We start from the raw sequence: 19,760 nt of genomic DNA, 5'->3' as shown, positions 1-19,760 counted from the left end.
TATTCTTCAATTTCTTGTTTTAGAGATAGAGAATAAAATCTGACCAAATTGTTTAATCTTGGCAGATAAGTAGATAGGTAGAGTGAATAAAAGGAGCTCAACAATGTAATCTGAGCCATTGGATGTAATAAGGTTAGACTTAGATAGATTTATACATGTAAAAGAAAAAAAGTGTGATAAGGGTTTTCCAGTCCAAGTGCACCCTAATAAAGGAGAAAAAATGTCAGGTTAAAGTAGGTAGGGTAGGTAGATGATGTTGCAGAATTACATGTGATGGATAATGATTCTAAATGTGTTACTTTTCACTTTCATCACAAGTGCAAGGCAAACATTACACTTGATGCAGTTCAAGCAAGACAAGGTCAAATAATTAACTCCCCTTCTCATTTTTCCCTAAAGATTTCACTAATTTCCCCTAAGTACTAAGGTCTTTAAAAATTAGAGGGTCTCAGAGCATTTCTCAGACTTCTGGAGGGACCGGACCCTCGACCCAATAATTTAAAAGTATAAGTACTTAAAATCATCATTCATTCACTTTCATAAGTCTTTTCCTAAGTAAAATCCTATTTTACTTAGGAAAAATTCGCAATATCACATAAAAACCCTTTTTTTCCATTTAAGCCTAAGTTAAATACACAATCCTAATGTTTTACTTAGCGCTTTTTGCATTTACATGGTCATATTAACTATTAACCTATTTATTATATGAATCCTGCACAATATTCCTTTTCCCATAATTATGTAAATATATTAAAATTCCCAAATTATTATATACCCCGCCCCCGGTTAGTTATAACCATAAACACGTTAAAAATAGGATTAACTAGTTAACTTGTAACTATTTAAAAGCCTAATCCCCCCGCCACATTAATTGGGATTAATTAACCCTCACGGTTAATTAAGAACCCTTCCCAACCAATCATATCACTCCCGATACGATTAAATAATTTTTAATTGTGTTGGGCCCACTCACGTTAAACCCCGCCGTATTGCGCCTCCCATCAGCCATCAATCGCCCTTCCTTCATCCAACGAGCATTAGTGATATCGCACACCACTTTGTGACCGCGCGTTAGCGCGCGATCACAAAGCAGTTTCCACACAGTACCTTGCCACGCGTTGCACAACCTATGGAATCACTAGCTCTCAGTCAAAACCCGCCCATCTCCAAAAGCGATGCGATCCCATACCACTTACTTCCCTCTGCATGCGATAAAACGCCCTTTCCCACTTACGTCATCCGCCCGAATAAGAAAATTCCTGCCACCTTTGACTTTGTTAATAAAACCAACAAAGCATCGTTTTCTCTGTTATTCTGTACTGCAACTCGTGCTCCCATGCAAATGACATTCAAGTCAACCTTCCAAGCTCTTCAACCGCCACCTTGCTGAGAAAATTGCAACCGACGCAACCAGAACCTGTTAGTCACCGTTAGCACCTGTAATTATTCTGTTCATTCCTCAAATATAGGTATTTATCCAATTTCCACTAAAACCCTGCAAGTTTGGTTTTACAGTATAAAATCCACAGAGAAAAGCAAAATTCATTGCAAAATTAGTCTTTAATTTGCCAGTATAAGTTCCCAGATTAGTTAGTTCACCCATTTCTCACCAAAAAGCCAAATTCCTTTCTGAATCCACAAGAACCAGAAATGGAAACCCCTGTGGCTCTGTCTGTTGCACCCATGAATGCCATTCATAAAGACTTAGAGTATTTGCCTCTTGCAGATAAAGACTTTCAGATAAGAGACTTATCCACTGACAAAAACCACTTGAAAGTCTTTTTCCAAGCCAGAGACCAATACCTAAATGGCTCAGATATCCTGGGACTGTGGGAATCAAACCTTCCGAGGTATTTTCTTCCCTCAGTCCATATTTTCCCTGATCTGATCCATCAATGCCAGGCAAACTATGACCCTAACCTCAGAGCTATTATGTCCCCAAGTCAAGCAATCATTTTCCCCATAATAGCTGCATCCATTAATGAAATGTTGCAATTTTTCCTTGAACAAGCTCTCACTCCTCTTTCTATGGGATACTTACTTGAGAAATCTACCCAATTGTCTCAGTCAGAACTAACTCGCATCTGTCAGATTTTCATGGAGCCTAAACATCAGCCAAAAGGCCCACCTCCCTATCTACAAACTTTCTTCACAGACATAGGAAAACTCATTATTGATATGATAGCCTTAATCATGGGATTCAACTCCGGTGAGTATGTTGATGATGTAACCTTAGTGTTGTTATCAATTTTTACTCCTGGACAGCCCCCTACTATTAAATATGATTATGCCTCCTATATTGCCAATAAAATTCATGACCAATTCTTGAGGCTGGACAATGAAGGAGTCTTTAAATACACCACTTTCATTTATCATCTTATGTTGTATTATCAGTAAGAGAACTTCCCTTTCCCTGTGAAGAAACTTGACAATAAAGGCAATCCAAGGTCTGTTATCTTTTGGAGCCCCATCTTCCATGCATCCTATGAATCCCCTTATTCATACAATGAGTTCATTGACCAATTTGTTCATCTTGCAACCACTCTATTGATAGGGTTTCCCCTCCTAGAATCAGTGGTGACATCAAGAAAATCCTACAGCTCTCCAAGCAATACAGAGTAGGTGATTGGTACCTATACAAGAACCATACAGAGATTCGGATATATGGATGTGAGCTCTGCCCTTTCAAGTTACCCAAATATGTTCCAATGAGACTGTTTGTGTTGGAGTATTTCAAACAAATGATACATACAGACATGGTTCATTTTTACAAAGCCAAAAAGAAAGCTCAACTTAGGATAAAAAATCAGTTAGGCCCTTTTGTCTGCAATGGTAGGGAAGCATGGAAAGAAACAGAGATAATTCTAGAAGATCGTCTTAAGTTGCACAAAAGTTTTGGTTGGAGGCCATATGACCCAAATAGTTTCATCTGTGATAGGAGAATGAAAAATAGGTTGTCACCATACATTCACCATAGGATTCTAGATATTGAACAATTTGCAAATATGGATGAATGGAGAGAAGGTACCCTAGTAGAACATGATAGTGAATAGGTCAATATTGAGAATGTTATGAGAGATCTTGAGAAAACACTTGACCTGGATTCTTTTGGGCAGGTACCATTTGAGTTATCTCAAAGATCAGAATTGGTGCCTCCAGTGCTGGAACTTCTCAGCAACCTTCACAGGAAACAAGCACACCAACCACAGGAACATTAAAGGGCAAAGAATTAGAGACCAGCTTTCAAACCACAGAATAGTCTACAATGTCTAAGCAGCCTGAGACTTCCAAAGAACAGAATCAAATATGTACTCCTCCCACTCAGATCAATATGGGAGAGCCTCCAGTTCTACAAACTCCTCTAAATGAGGAAAGAAACAAAAGGAGAGACACAGAAACAATTACCCCTGCCAGTGAACCTTCAGGACAACCTGGAACAAAAATACAAAGACTAAATCCCCTTTCAGAGGAAGAATTTGCTGAAGAAACTATAGATAGTCAGAGGGAAGAAATAGTAGAGAGCCAACAAACTTTTCCAGCAGGAGGAACATCCACTAGCTCACAGAGGCAGGAGCTAGAAAGACAACAAAGTGCAAAGATATCTTCTTTCAGGCCACCAGGGACAGATGCCTCATATATCAAGAAAACATTTACAGAAATAAAGGCCAGGAATGATCCATTGAGGCTTCAAGTTTTTAACCAATATTTGAAAATGGCCCCTACAAATCAACAGAGATTGATGTCAGCCTATGACATCAAAGAAGGCAAGATGATAATGAGCTATTTCAAGCCAAACGTGCAGCAGACTAAATCAGCAATAGATTATCTCAGAAATTTGTTTGAAGTCATGGCAAAGGATATTCATCCTTTGGATCAGATTGAGTTGCATAAACAAACTGGAGAAATGATTTACTCAACCTTGACTGGTAAGGCAATGATGGCCCAAAGGTTGAAGAATTCCTTGGATAACACTACTGCTCAACTACACTTGGAGAAGGCCTCCTCTCAGGCCAAAGATAATAGAATAATGTCCTTAGAAGAAATAATCATTGGATTGGGCCATGATCCCAAAGATGTTAAGGCTAGAGAAGCCTTGATAAAAAAGAAAGATGAAGATATTGCAACCCTAAGGAAACAATTAAAGCTGCCACCTTCTAGGCATCCATAGACTGCTGAGGCTATAAAGAAAAAATATAAAGAAGAGCTGATGGATTTTCTCTTAAAACTTAATGAACGACTGAATGATACTGAGCAAGAACTTGAAAAAGCATTGAAGGACAAGCAGGGAGAGTCGACCTCTCAGCCTCCCAATGTGATACCAGTAGTCTCAACAGCAGTCCCTTCAACTCTTGGAGCAGCACTAGCACCAAATATTCCAGCAGTTATAGCAGAGGTGGTTACATGTACAACAACAACAGGAAAAACAGGAGTAGCACAGGGCAACATTGCTAATTTGAGCACAAAGGAGCTAATAAAATCAATGGAGGACCTAAAACTACAAGTTTCAGAGCTAAATAAGGTAAAAGAGCAACATGCCAACTTAGAGCAAAGGTATGATCTCTCAAAAATAAATGCTGCAGAAAAGACAAGAGAGATTAAAGTATTAGAAAAAAAAAGTGAAATCATTGGAAAAAGATCTTACTTTTGACAAGCCTCTATCAGAAATCAAGAAAATTCTTTGGACCAATATCACTCAATCAATAAATGATGTTTGGCCATCAATTCAAATAATATTTGAGCAAATTGATTTAGTGAAACTAGCTCAGGAAGAAATTCAGAAGACAAGGGCAGAATTAGGAAATATGCCTGAGGAAGCTAACAGGCTCATACAGTTTTTGAATACCAGGAATAAGTACTAGCTTGAAGAGCTGGGCATTCAAGATAGAACAGGTACAATTTTGGAAATCAAGAGAGTTTTTACTAAAAGAACTCTCATGCAAAACTTAGAAAGAAGGTGCCATGACATGCAGGAAGAAATCAATGCCTTCACGAAAAGATTTGATATTTTGCAAGGTAAAGGTTTGCCAAGTCCTTTAGTTATTCATGATAAACTAATGACTCATAAAGACTATGTGGAGAAATTGAATAAGTATGCAGGCAACCAAGCAGGTTCATCAACAAGTGCATCAGGAACAAAAGCATTGCCTACAGGCAGAGTTCTCTATGATAGTCTGGAGAACTTGTTCTATGTCAAGCATGAGATAAAGCACTTGTTTCCAATTCAGCCTACCTTTTTTAGGTACACAGAAACTGATGAGACCCTGAGAAAACTTCAGAAAAATAGATTGCTAGAAGCAAAATGGTGGGAAGACATATTGGAAATTTTGTAAAATTATCCTTGGTAAAATATAAATTTTGGTTATTTACTGCAGTAAGTAATGGTAAAGAAGATGAACAGAGATCAAACAGGTCGAAGTGTATCAGAACAGGTAAAGAGTATCAGTGAAAACAGGGCAGCCAACACAGAGTTACTAAAGAAGACAACAGCAAGCCAAATCATAGGGCCTGCGTCTAGCACACTCATAAAAATAGGAACAACACAACATCAGTTCACCTTTTCTCCTATCTTCGAGATCATTTGTCTTTATTTTCTTGTAACTTATTCATAGTCACCCTATAATATATCTCACTCTGTTATGAGATATTTTTTCTAAAATTTTTGTATAAATACTCCCTCAATTGGAGTATTGAGTGTGGATTCTTAGACATTGCTGCAATACTGATTATTTTGGAATAAAGTGCTGTTGTACCAACTTTTGTATGGCTTGTTGGATAAAGAATTGATGCAAAGGACTTTTCATAGATCTCTTGAGTCAAACACCGGATCAATAAGTTTGCTATACCTTATGTTTTAAAGTTTTCCATGTTTATTATATCACCTGTGTTTCATATCTGAATGATAAACGAAAAAGATTAATTCGGAAAGTGCTTGATTGCAATCTGTTTTCAATCGTTATTATTATTAATGTTTTCTTCTGAACTAGCATAAACAATGAAATCTTAATTGCTCCTGTTTTCTGGTTTATTCACTTTGATTATTTAGTAAAGAATACTTAACTGCTCTTTATTAATAATTATTCAAGTTCCCTCTTTCGAATAGGTTGAAGGATTCTTAACTGCCCTTCACCCATTTTGAGTCCATTCCATCTATTTTAAGTCTTGATTTGTTCCCTGTTTGATTACCTTGCCCTGTGAAACCATCCCTTGTTAAGAAACCAAATCCAGTTAAGCCATCTTCTTTGACTCCATTAGCCTAATGGCCTAAACTACTCAGTTCTACCCCTCTGCTATAGAATCTCACCACCCAAATTCAATCAAAACCCTTAAGTTTCACAACTAGCCTAATATCTTTCAAAACCAAGCTAAATCATAAAGAGAGAGCCCTCTCTGAGTACAGATTAGCTAGATTCTGTACTTAAAAGTTGGTTTGTGGTTACCTCGGACCCCTTTCCTCTTCCCAACAACTTCAAGGAAAATCTGAGTGATAACAGGTGGGTTTTGGCAGGAGCTTTTCCGGTTGGTGGGGACGGAGTTGACACCAAGTACCAGTTATCACCCACAGACGGATGGGCAGACAGAGATAGTTAACAAGTGGCTGGAGGGCTACTTGCGTAACTATCTCAATGGGCAGCAGCGAGCATGGCTGAAGTGGCTGCATCTGGGGGAGTACTGCTACAATGTTTCACATCACATGACCATTGGTATGTCACCATTCTATGACTTATATGGGTATCATCCTTTGTCTTTTGCTGACGTGATGTTTGGTGATAGCAGGGGTCCTAGAGCCAAGATTTGGATCCAAGAGAGTCAGGATATCCTCCAAGCTCTCAAGGATAACATGGCTACAGCGCAGAACCAGCAGAAGCTGTATGCTGACAGGGGTCGAGTGGAGAGACAATTCGAGGTAGGGGACATGGTCTCCCTATGATTACAGCCATATCGATAGTCGTCACTGAAATAGAAGGGAGTTGAGAAGCTCAAGCCCCGCTTTTATGGGTCATACAAGGTGATACGCAGGATTGGACATGTTGCATATGAGTTGGAGCTACCCCAAGGCAACAAGATTCATAACGTTTTTCATGTATCATGCCTGAAAAGGGAATTGGGGCAGCATGTGACAGTGACAGATGAGCTACCACCCATGGATGATGAGGGGCATTTGGTATTGCAGCCGGAGGCTACCATTGATACCAGGGAGAGGCAGCTGCGGAGCAGGACAGTCTGGGAATTCTTGGTGGGGTGGAAGAATTTGCAGGATGAGGATGCCACTTGGGAGAGTGAGAAGATCTTGCATCATCCATCACTTCAGTTGCTTGAGGACAAGCAACATTTTGCCAGGGGAGACTATAATATTCTTGATTAGCCATGGCTAATTGGAATATTTGATTTTGTTCAATTTTTTCCTTTTATAGTTATTTGTAAATAAAAGAAAAGTGAGGAAGGGGGACATAAATCACTTTGAGCCTTGGCATTGAGAGAGGCAAAGGCTATAAAGGAGAGAGGATCCCCCTCATTTTGATCATCTTGTTATGAGCATTTGTGATAGTCATTTCGACTTAGAGCACGCTGGCTGTTTAGCTAGTATGTAGCACTGTTTAGTGCATTGAGTGTCTCTGTTCGAAGATCTCACCCTTAGCCTCGGGGGACTTCGAGTGCTTGATCGGGCAAGGTATTTCCATTGGCATTCCAACAGTAGTTTCATCAGCATTTCAGCAGTAGTTTCATCAGCGTTTTGGAGGACTGCACAGCACTGAGAGGAGGATGCAGTTCTTTCTGGCAGGAGTCTGGGTTGAGGGTTTGCAGGAGGATTTGTGCTGAGAGGTAGAGCAGGGGATCAACCCTTGTACATTGGAGAGTTTTGGTAGGGTTTCAGGCAGGTTTCTGGAGTGTTTCATTCAATGGTAGTGCAGAGCATTGAGGGACTACGGAAAACCCCAAGGGGGTGATTTTCAGGGGTCGACCATTTTAGAAAAGCTTTCTTGGCTTTTCTGGGTTTCTTTAGTAAAGTTTGATTCTAGAGTTTCAGCCATTTTTGAGGAGGGGAGCAGCCCAAAATCCTCATTTGATTTCTAGTAGCAGCAGTAGCACAACAGTTCTCCAGCAGCTTGGACGCAGTTCAGAGAGGGGTCATTCCTTTGCTATTCTGAGTGTATTTCTTTACTTGCCTTGTGCAAGTCGAGGTGCCATCTTCTTGATCACCTCTTGTACTCATTCTACTACTCAGTATAGTAAAATGGCTTAGCATTCTCTCTGCATTTCTTGAGTATCTGCTTATGTTTTTATTGTTATACGTTGCATCCTTGTTATTTGCATCTCTTTGAGCATTCTCAACTATTATACCATTTGTGTGTTTCTCTTATACTCTTAGACAGAGTCTGGAAAGGGCCAGGTAGCCTCCGGATCTCATCCTCTTTCAGAGGCGACATATCTGGTAAATGCCCTCCCAGTCCATCTCTGGTTGGAGTTTGCTTGTGTTTGAGGTATATTCCTGATAAGGGATATTACAACGAGGAGGTCTATACTAATTTTCCACAAGAACCTATGTAGTTAGACACACCGACAAAAGGGAAACTAACAAAGATTGGAGAGGCTAAATAGGACCTTAAAGCAAAGGTTGTGGCATTGGAATTATAGACAAAGCTTGCCACTTCATAAGAGGAGCAGGAGCGCCATGAGGAGGAATAAACTGTCACATTGATTGTCAAGAAACTAAAAATATTGGATGAAGAATGTTGTGAGTCAAATGAGAAAGGAAAAAATATATGAACACCATCGATGGAAAGCACAATAATTAATGACTTAGTACAAAATATCCAAACTGTGTAGGAAAAATCTCAGAAGATCCAGGACAACTTCAACACCTTACAACCTGATGAGCATAGGGAGGCCATAAAAGAAAAATCACAATTGATGAAACACTTGAAGCACATGAATATCAAACAAAAATAGTTATAGCAAAATTTTGAGGCCTTGTAGGAAGAGGCATTCACAGTCACCAAAGAAATTGGAACCATCCATTAAACAATCAAGTAAGCAATCTAGAATAATGTAGAAAAGTTGAGGGCCCCCATGATGTCTAAGCTAATAGATGAGATTTGGGGACAAGCAAAGGAAATATAGACAAACATCACTATAATAACCCAATGATTGGAGCCACTTATTACCAAGTCAAGGAAATAATGCCCTCAGTAGTTGGGCAAGTAGACCAAGTGGTTCGAGAAGAGCCATAGGTGAGTATTGAGGGACTATTGGAGTAACAATTTTAAGTTAGGATTTTGGGATCTGCAAAGAGGAACACCATGCAAAAGGATTCCACGCAGAAGAGTCAGCTAAAGGTTAACGTGTAGAATGCGAGAAATAAGGAAAGAATTTAGGCAAGATGATAATACAATGCTTGTCCTCACAAGAACAATCCCAACACTCAGTATAATTCAATCTCCAACTCATAAGCAAGCTCAAGGTTAATGCTTAGCCTCTTCACAAGCTCTCCAAGTCTCTATTCCAATGTATTCTTAGTTAAATAATTTAGATGAATACAATATGCTCTACTCAACCTTGAGCTTAACCTGCATAAGTATTTCATATCCTCCACTTGATGGCCTCATTTGACCAATACTTAGCCAAATTTCCAAGCCTCCAAGCTTCTAATTCTTTGCACAATTCCAGAGAGAATTAGCCTGTATTTTAAGGGAAATTCCTCAGTTCCTGAATGCATGCACTATCAGTGAAACTCAGAAAAATCTAAAACAAATGGTACACTATCCCTGTATTCTAGTCTCAACTGGGTCTTTCTCAGAATTGACATGCATGAGTTTCTAAAAAGGGAATATTCAGTTAACTGGAGTAGCACTAGTTGAGTGCACTAATGCATCAATTGGCTGTTAACTCAATATTAGTTCCTCAAATAGTTTGGAACTAATTTAACTAGACTTAACTTAGTAAATTGAGTACTAATTTCTACTCATACTTAACTCATCCTGGACCCCTATAATATAGGGAGAACATATACATGAATTTATAAAGACTTACAAGTCGAAATTCCTAAGTTAATTAAGTCAACTCACTCTAGTTAACTATTACAAGTTGCTATGAGAATTACCACCCCTGTAAGTATAGCCAGGGCATTGTACATGTAGATACAATAAAACAATTTTCTGGTTTCTGTTAGAAATAAGATTACCAGTGAATAAATTGATGGCCAAAAAATATAAAAAAACGTCACCATCCAACCACAGATGAGATTAATGTAAATGAAGCTACCATAATCACTTATAAAGCATAAACAAACAAAAAGGAAGAAGAGAGTAAAGTACCATAGTTAAAAGAGTATCATTCATTCAATTTCAAAATGATTTAACAAAGGAATTCAGGAGTTCTCTAATAATACAAGGTAAGTGAAAAAACAAAACAAAAGTTACCTCGCCATTCTTTCAATATGCCAACAAATTGTTAAAAAAAATCACCCATCACTAGAGAGTACCAAAGCTCAAATAGTTCCATTCATTCATTTTCAAAATGATTTGATAAAACAATTCTCTAATTATACAAGGTAATTAAAAAAAGTTACCTTACAATCCCTTAAATATGCAAGCAAACTCTTAAATATGCAAACAAACTATAGAAAAAAATCACCCATGACTCATGAGTGACCAAGGGAATCAAGACTTGGGTTAAAGCTACAAAGTGAATGACCTGAATGACCCATAATGTAATGAAAGAAAAGGCCATTTTTACAAAGAGTAGTGGCCACAAAGGCTGTGCATGTGCAAGAGCTCTTTAGAATCTAAAGATAAAACCTGTCCCAATTTCAAAAAGCTGGAAACTAAAAATAAAAAATTTGAGAAAACATCAAGGAAATTTCACAAAATCGTAATGCGAACTTTTAAATGCATTAACACTAGGCCAATGAGATGTTCTTTATGAGCACGACCATGAAAATCGTTCTCTTGGAACCCAAGCATGATGCAATTAGGACTTCAGATAGCTTCAGCATCTGTTGTGGGTTTTACAACTACATCTAATTGGCCAAGTTTTGATATAGTTCATCCTTTTGGTCCTCCAAGAAAATATATGACTTCGTGTTGTCCATTTCATTCAAATGGTTTAGAAGTTCCTTTTGACGGAATGCATAACTCAAGTAGAGCTCGAGGAAATCCTAAAAATGATTTGTCACATTCTGTTGGACTTGAACCTATGAAATTTGCAACAATCTCCACTTGAAACTTGTCGGTCCAAAGCAACCAGCCCACTGGGCTTATCACAAATTTAAATTACTTATACATCCCCGTATTTAACACTTGTAACCAAGTCTGTCCACCATATATACTCTGCTTCAAGGGAATAGGTACAAGAGTGTTCCTACAAGGAAACAAAAATAAAGAAAAGAAAAAGAAGCAGAGCATAAAAAGGGACTAAACTTGACAATACAAGCAAAGCGGTCAGCCTTTCTTCGTGAAGGTTAGACATGTTTTATTCCATGTGGAATTAAAATATTCATATCCATGAACAAACTTTACAAGCAATTCAAGGGATCCTCCTTTCTTCCTGAATGTTAGACATGTTATTTTCTGTTTGGAATTGAATAAATATTCATATCCAGGAAGAAATAAGAATATGTCATAATTTTTGGCAAGAGCGGAATTCTCAAGCATAGCCCATTCTTAGAATTGAAGCTCGATAATTATGATAAATTCCTACAGCCCAACCAACAAATGTTAAAATGGTAGGCCTTAATTAGAGCATGGTGATGGGTTAGGAACCAAAAAATGTTAAAATGACAGGCTTTAATTAGAGCATGGAGATGGGTTAGGGTCTGTAACATTTGGATAAGCGTTACGGTGGGATAAATTCAAATCCTGCCTCTTAGTGCCCTCATTCCTACTACTCAGAAAGTACCCAAATGTCCCACCAACCCTAAGTTCAATTCTTACCTCTGGGTGCCTGCATATCTACCTCAAGGTCATGGCACACATGTGAAAATGGAACCTCATCAAAGTATGGAGGAATTTTTGTGATATTTAAGCCTTGGCTGCATGAAACTCTAAAAGTATAACTCTTAATACTCTACTTTGTAGCTAACCATTGCTCACTATTTCTTAAAATAGAAAATTCTAGGTCTTTTAACATGGGTAAGGGGTTTGAAACCTATATTTACGTACATATCTTCAATCCATTTTTGAGCGTGTATATGATTGTGAAGTGAAAGAAGAAAAGAGCATTTTCCAGCCACTGGCTTAGATGTAACTAGGCTCCCTACATTGCTAATTATTTTCTGGCATGTCCAAATAGTTGCACAACACAAAAATAAAACTGAAAAAAACTATTCTCTAAACTTTGATCTCAAACTACTTGATTTCTTGATTTCTTTTTGCATAATAGGAAACTTTGAAAAGCTCTTACCTTTGAAATTTATTTAAGCAGGGTTCGAAACTGGTTACTATTTCTTTTTAAAGTTTGTTTATGCTTTTTGGTGGCAAATTACAAGTGGAGAAAAGGAGAACGCCAAAGGAAATGAAAAATGGGTCAAGATCAAGTGCAATGAAGCTTGAAATAAGCACTGAATGTCTATGCTTTTGGAAAATTACAAGCCGAGAAAAGGAAAAGAGCAAAGGAATTGAAAATACCAGCAAGATCAAGTACAATGGAGCTCAAAATAATCACTGAATGTGTAGAGTTTTGATAATAATTTTAATCGGCTTAAAACCCTATCAAGATCAAGCATAATGTAGCTCAAAATAAGTGCTTACTATCTAGAATTTTGAGAATAATTATACTTGGCCTTTAATCTATGACATATGTAGAAGTGGTCTTGAATATGACAGAACTTACTTCAAGTTAATGAATGAACTTACATACAGTTAATTAACGAAATTATAGGTTCCTCACATGAAGTATCCCTTCCTTGCACGTTCATGATATGAAGAATTCCTTCCTTAACTTTTTTGGAGAAGGATCCCTTCCTTTCCTGACTATCGATTGCTTAAGTTTGAACGTAATAAATCAATCAAATCGCTCTTGTACAAAAGGTGGTAGTGACATGGTGTTCTATGTTTCCGTACATTTACTTTTTATTTTTATAAATGTTTTTGAAAAAATCATACTAACTATTAAATAATCTTTGTTTTCCGCATTCAAGGATATTTTATTTCTTGAAATATAATGTAAACGAGTTTCCATCATATTCCACCAGATTCACATGGAAAAATATTTTTAAGGGTTCTCCAGGTGTGGTAAGCTTCATACAAACACTTGATTTTATTAATAAAATTCAATTTTGTTTGTTAAATAGATATTGATTTAAAGATAATTTGATGAATGCAAAATTCCATTCTGGACCAATTGGAGAGCGAAAATTTAATTTTAAAATTATTTAATTGTCAGGGTAATTTAATAATTAATTAGTTATTTTTAAAAGTGTAAAGATATAGTTAAGGAATAGAAGATTTGGGAAGAGCATCTTGTAAAAAAATAAAACCCACTGCTAAATGGATGCTCATAATTAAATTTTAGAATTGGAAATCAACTACAAAATTTCAAAAAGCTTTTAATAACACATACTCATAATTTTTTATTTATAAATTTTAGAATGCATTAATTTTAATTACATTCAAAGTAATGATTTACAAAAAAGATATTCATTTTTATCTCACAAAATTTGTAATAAAAAAAAACTCTAAATCTTACATTCAAAATATAGAAGTTTAAAATAGTAATCAAAATTTTCACAATTTTACATACCAATATTTCCCAAACAACCATTTGCAATATGGGCTAACTTTCATTTCTGTCACAAGGTTAAATAAAAAATTCTTCATGTTAGATTAATTTGGGAAACAAAACATATATTCTTCATGATAACTTAATCTCAGAAACAAATATAAAGGTTAACCTTATCACCATGTTAAGAACATCTTAAACCCAAAACAAATTGAATAACATAAAGAGTGTATTTCTAATAATTATTTCCTAACACACACATTTATCATGTTAAGAACATCTTAAACCCAAAATAAATTGAATGACATAAAGAATATATTTTTAATAATTATTTCCTAACACACACATTTATCACTTTAAATCTTCTCCACCATCAATTGAGTAACCTCTTGATTTCAAAAGTCCAACCTAACACTCACATCTTGCACCCAATTCATGTAATCCCCACCAAACTGTTAAAGTTTGTATAAAGGAACAAGCATTCAATGAAATATATGGGTACCTAACTGTTGCAACTATTAGTACAATAAAATGTCATTCATGTACATGGTTCATCCAACTTCTTGATGAACTCCATTAAATGTAAAACATCTATTTTTTAGGCACTTCCTATAAATTACAACCAACACAATCCATTCAAAGAGCATTTTGCCAAAGCATGACCCACTACTCCAACTATTTAACAACTATATAACAAAGGTCCATACACTATAATGAACAAGTTATCCAAATCATCTAGCCTGCATGGCAAAGGGGTATGCTTGTGCATTCATCTCTTACATCGGTACTGACCCTTTGTATATTACATCTATAGATGTAGGTACAATATACTGTAGATACTCCAACTTATAAGACACCCATTACAAGTTTTGAAAACAATGCCTAGATATCACTGCAATATTAAACATTAAATTTCAAAATATGAAATTTAAATTACAAAAATGGGTCTACTAAATATTAATAATTTTAAAATTTGAAATTAAATTTAATAATATGAAATTGGAAATTAAATGTATCAAATTTTAATTTAAAATACACAATACTACATACAAAACTCATCATAATATTATATAAAAATAAATAATTTTTTTTTTTTTTTTTTTTTTTTTTTTTTTAATTTATTATGTTCAAATATATAATTGAAAATCATAAATTTTAAATAAAATAGTAATTTAACAAAAATAATTAAAATTATAAAATTAAATATTGTAAAATGGAAAAACAAATATCAATTTTAAAATTTCCTTGTATTGAAATTAATTTGAAATATACAATATTGCATAAAACAAACAATTAACTTTAATTAAATATTACAATTTTATATTGATTATATTTTAATATTAAATATTAAACTTCAAAATATGCCATTTAAATTACAAAACTGAGTTTCTTAAATATTTTGAAATTTGAAATTTAATTTGATAATGTAAATGTGGAAATTACATATATCACAATTTAAATCAATTTAAAATACAAAATATTATATAAAAAAAACTTGTCATAATAATATATAAAAATAAATTATTATTATTATTTTTTTTTAATGGTAGAGTATGTTTAAATATATAATTGAAAAATCATAAATTTCCAATAAAATAATAATTTAGTAAAAAAATTGAAATAATAAAATTAAATATCATACATTACAAAAAAAATGTCAACCTTAAAATATAAATTAATTTTAATTACACAATATTACATAAAAAAATCAATTATTATAATTATAATGGATTAATTTCAATTAAAAATTACAATTTTATATTTATTATATTTGATGATAAAAACACATTTTTATAACTAATAATTATAATGAATTAATTTCAATTAAAAATTACAATTTTATACCTATTATATTTGATGAAAAAACACATTTTTTTAATAAAATTATAGATTAATATATAATTATAAAAATAAATATCATATAATTTAGTATAAAAAATTAAATTTCTTCAAAAAAATTGATATATTTGAATTAATTTGAAATACACACTATTATATAATACTACGATAATAATAATATTTAAAAATATATTATAAAAATATAATAACATTTATTATATTCCAGGGGAAGGGTTTCTTCCTATTCGAATTTTCTGAAAAGGAAGATAAGGATCTGATCTTCCGAAATGGGCCCTATTTCATGGGCCCCCAAGGACTGTATCTCAATAAGTGGACGCCAGACTTTGACCCAGTAGTCGACGTGCCCACTGCCGTGCCTGTGTGGGTTAGATTACCTAATCTGCCAATGCATTGTTGGAACTGGGAATCCCTCAAGCACATCGGGAATATCCTGGGTAAATTCATTGATCGAGCAAACAACAAAGATCAATATGACTGTGCGAGAATTTGTGTTGAAGTCGATCTCGAGGTTGGTCTTCCTGAGGCAATAAAGATCAGAGTTGGTAGTTGGACGCATCTCCAAAAGTTGGATTATGAACAGTTACCGTTCAAATGTAGGAAGTGCCAGGTCTATGGTCACTTCGCCAGAGGATGTCCAAAAAACACTGAAACAGAGAAAGGCAAAGAGGATAGGTGGACACAGGTCAAAAGGACAAAAAGCAAAGCCCCAAAAACAAGAAATGTCAATGGGAAAGCTCTCCAAACCGGGTCTCAAAATCCACATAGGGAAGAGCAAGGAAACAAATTTATACAACTCAGTTCAGCATCAGAGGAAGACCACGATTTACAGACACAAAAGAAGGAATCAGCCCAAAAAGAGCCCCCCAGGAGCCAAAGCAAACAGATAGTAAAACAGACAGAATGGAAGATACACCCTTAGAAGAGGCTGAGGAAGTACAAGGCTCAGAGGATTCAGAAGAAGAAGGCGAGATAGGAGAAACACAAACCTCGGCCAGAAGATCTTTGAGGGGCCGAAAATCAGCCCGTGAGAAAAGAGAGCAGGAGACATACAAAGACAAACTGCAAGGAAGCCAACCCACTCTCGAGAAACTCCTGGCTAAGACTCCAAAGATGAATAGAAACCCGCCCCAGAGCTCTAAAGGAGCTCTCCACTCCAAAAATAAGTAATGAGAATCGTCTCCTGGAATTGTAGGGGTATGGGGAGCAAAATCAAGGAAGAAGCTGTAAAAACTTTGATAAGATCTGAATATCCTTACATACTCCTCATCCAGGAGACTAAAATGGAGGATAAGGCCTTCCTCCATATAGGCAAAAATCTCTGGAAAAGAAGTGAAGGGCAAGCAGTCTCAGCTAGAGGTGCCTCAGGAGGCCTGGGTACCCTTTGGAATCCAAGCAAGCTCACAAGGGTGAAAGAGATCGCCAACACCCATTGGCTATTCTCAAGACTAAAGCACGTTGATTCAGATGAGACTCTTTGTCTCTTTAATGTGTATATCCTGGTTAGTGCAGGAGAAAAAAAGAATTGCTGGGATTCTATCAGAGAGCTGGCAGACTCTGAAGATCTAGCATATATTATCATCGCTGGAGATCTTAACCTCACACTATCTATGGCTGGAAAACATGGTGGGAGCATAGTAAGGGATCCAGCGCGAGAGTGGGTTGAAGATCTACTCCAGGACTGGGACATGATCGATATCAAACCTTCGTCGGGAAAATATACCTGGTCCGATAAAAGGCTCGGTCCAGGCCACATCGCTGCAAGGTTAGATAGATTTCTTATTCAAAGCTCTTTTCTACTTCTTGGTCTAGATTCTAGAATGCATATTCTTCCCTGCAGTGTCTCTGATCACAGGCCCATTAAGCTAGAACTCTTGGCTCACTGGGATAAAGGCCCCACTCCTTTTAAATTCAATCCTCTCTAGATCAAGGAGCAATCCTTCTTGCAATTAGTAAAGGATATGTGGAAGCAACCAGTGAATGACTCTCCGTTCTTTGTGTGGGAGGACAAACTCAGGAGAGTGAAGGCAACTCTTAAAGATTGGGCAAAATCTCTCCCAAATCCTGCAGTGGAAAGAAAGAAATTACAAGAGAAGCTAGAGACCCACCAGCTTAACTCAGAAAATGAGGAGATCACAAAAGAAATTCTCGAAAAAGAAGCAGACCTTCAACAAAAGCTGCTTAAAGCAAGCCTGGCCGAGGAAGAGTATTGGAGGATCAAATCTCGCAGGCTCTGGCTCAAGGCAGGTGACAAGAATTCATCCTTCTTCCATAAAAAAGCCCAAGCTCGAAAAAACTCCAACGCCATCATCGAAATCAGGGAAGAGAACACTATTCATAGAGACACTCAAAGCATAAAAAATGTGGCCTTCCAGCATTTTAAAAAGCTGTATAGCGAAAAAGAGGGACAAGTTCAAATTCCATTGACTGTAAAGGAGGTTCCCACGCGGATATCTAATAGAAAGAATCAGTTTTTGGAAGCAGAAGTCACAAATAATGAAATCAAAGCCGCCCTCTTCTCTATGGAGCCGGACAAGGCTCCAGGCCCTGATGGCTTTACAGCCAGATTCTTATAGTATTGTTGGCAGATTGTTGAAAAAGATTTGTGCAGGATGGTCCGGAAATCTCAAACCTGTTAGAAAATAGGGGGAAGCACTAACTCGACTTTCTTGGCTCTTATCCCCAAGGAAAGAGGTGCAAACTCCTTCTCCAGATTCTGCCCTATTTCTCTTTGCAATATAGGCTATAAGCTAATGAAAAAAGTGATAGCGAACAGGTTGAAAACAATACTCCCGAACATTATCCCAAAGAACCAGGGGGGCTTCATTCAGGGAAGACAGATAGCAGACAACTATATTGTGGTTCAAGAAGCAATCCACTCAAGTTTGGCCCGGAAGGAGAAATGAATGGTTGTCAAACTTGATCTTGAAAGTGCCTTTGACAGGGTTAGACATAGATTCTTGCTGGAGGTCCTTCACAAATTCGGGTTTGGGCATAAGTTCATCAATTGGATCAAGGCTTGCATTAGTGAGCCATGGATTGCCCCACTGGTGAACGGGAGAGCCACAGACTTTTTCAAAGCCTCAAGAGGGCTGAGGCAAGGGTGTCCCCTCTCCCCCTTGCTCTTTTTCCTCCAAGCATCAGTATTAAGCTTCCTCTTGAACAGAAAACAGTTAGAGCAAGAAATAATGGGAATAAACATTGCAAGAGGAGTAAAAAGTATAAATCATGCGTTGTTTGCAGATGACTCTCTGTTGCTGGGAGCCGCTTCAGTGGTCTTGGCTAACCGATTTAAAGAGGTAGTGGATGACTACTGTGCAGACTCAGGAAGCAAGCTTAACAAAGGCAAATGCCATGTTTACTGTTGGAATACCTCTGCTAGATTGATCCAAGCCATTTCTAATTGCCTTGGTTTTACAACCACCTCTACTTGGACTTCATTCAAATACCTGGGGCTCCCTGTCTTTCAAAAAAGGGTCCTCAGCAGAGAATGGATGCCGCTGTTGGATAAATTCAAGCTCAAAATTCAGTCCTGGGGATATAATTGGCTCAACCTAGCAGGTAAGACAGTACTGATAAAGTCAGTATTGAATAGCCTGCCCATCTTTCAGGCAACAGTTATGATGGCGCCCATGGGTATAATGAGGAAGATGGAGGAGTATATAATTTTTTTTTTTGGAAAGGGGGCAAAGGCAATGAGAAGAAAATCCATTTACTAAGCTGGAAAATGATCTCTCTGTCTAGATTAGAAGGCGGCTTAAACTTTAAAAATCTCAGCAATCAAAATACAGCGATGGGTGCCAAAATGGTTTGGAGGATCATCGCTCCAAATCCGGGTTGGGCACAATGGGCTCTGTGGAAAAAGTATTACGGAGGGCAGAGAACGCACTGTCTGAGTAATTCAAAGGGAATAGCAGGTTCGATGATCCACAAATTATGTGAAAAATCCGCAGCTCTCATCACACAACACGCGCATTGGATCCCAGGGAATGGACAACGCATTCACATTTGGGATGATAGCATTATGGGCAGTGAACCGTTGGCAGAAGACCGTTCCTTAGCCGCTCTGAGAGAATGGATGAACGCAGAAAACATTAAAACTCTGTGGGATCTGTCCCTCTGGGATAATGATGATTGGTGGCGGTGGAAGCAACTAGAGGTGCCTGCGAACCTTGCTCATGAATATG

The 19,760-nt window shown here is 36.8% G+C and overlaps 1 protein-coding gene across 1 annotated transcript; it reads left to right on the top strand.

The window, feature by feature from the left end:
- Positions 1 to 17,534: 17,534 nt before the first annotated feature.
- On the top strand, positions 17,535 to 18,149 carry LOC149228192 (uncharacterized). Its single transcript, XM_089380700.1, has one exon. The coding sequence runs from the start codon at positions 17,535 to 17,537 to the stop codon at positions 18,147 to 18,149; it is 615 nt and encodes a 204-aa protein (XP_089236826.1).
- The last annotated feature ends 1,611 nt before the right edge of the window (positions 18,150 to 19,760 follow it).

The sequence above is a fragment of the Pinus tabuliformis genome, chromosome J (assembly GCF_031772625.1).
Source record: "Pinus tabuliformis cultivar Carrire ecotype Pingquan chromosome J, CPIR1, whole genome shotgun sequence".
NCBI classification, from domain to species: Eukaryota; Viridiplantae; Streptophyta; class Pinopsida; order Pinales; family Pinaceae; genus Pinus; species Pinus tabuliformis.
Note: the sequence above shows the minus strand (reverse complement) of the source record. Positions and strands in the feature narration are given on the sequence as shown.

Coding starts and splice junctions, on each gene's coding strand:
- LOC149228192 (XM_089380700.1), top strand. CDS start 17,535: ATGTGGAAGCAACCAGTGAATGACTCTCCGTTCTTTGTGTGGGAGGAC.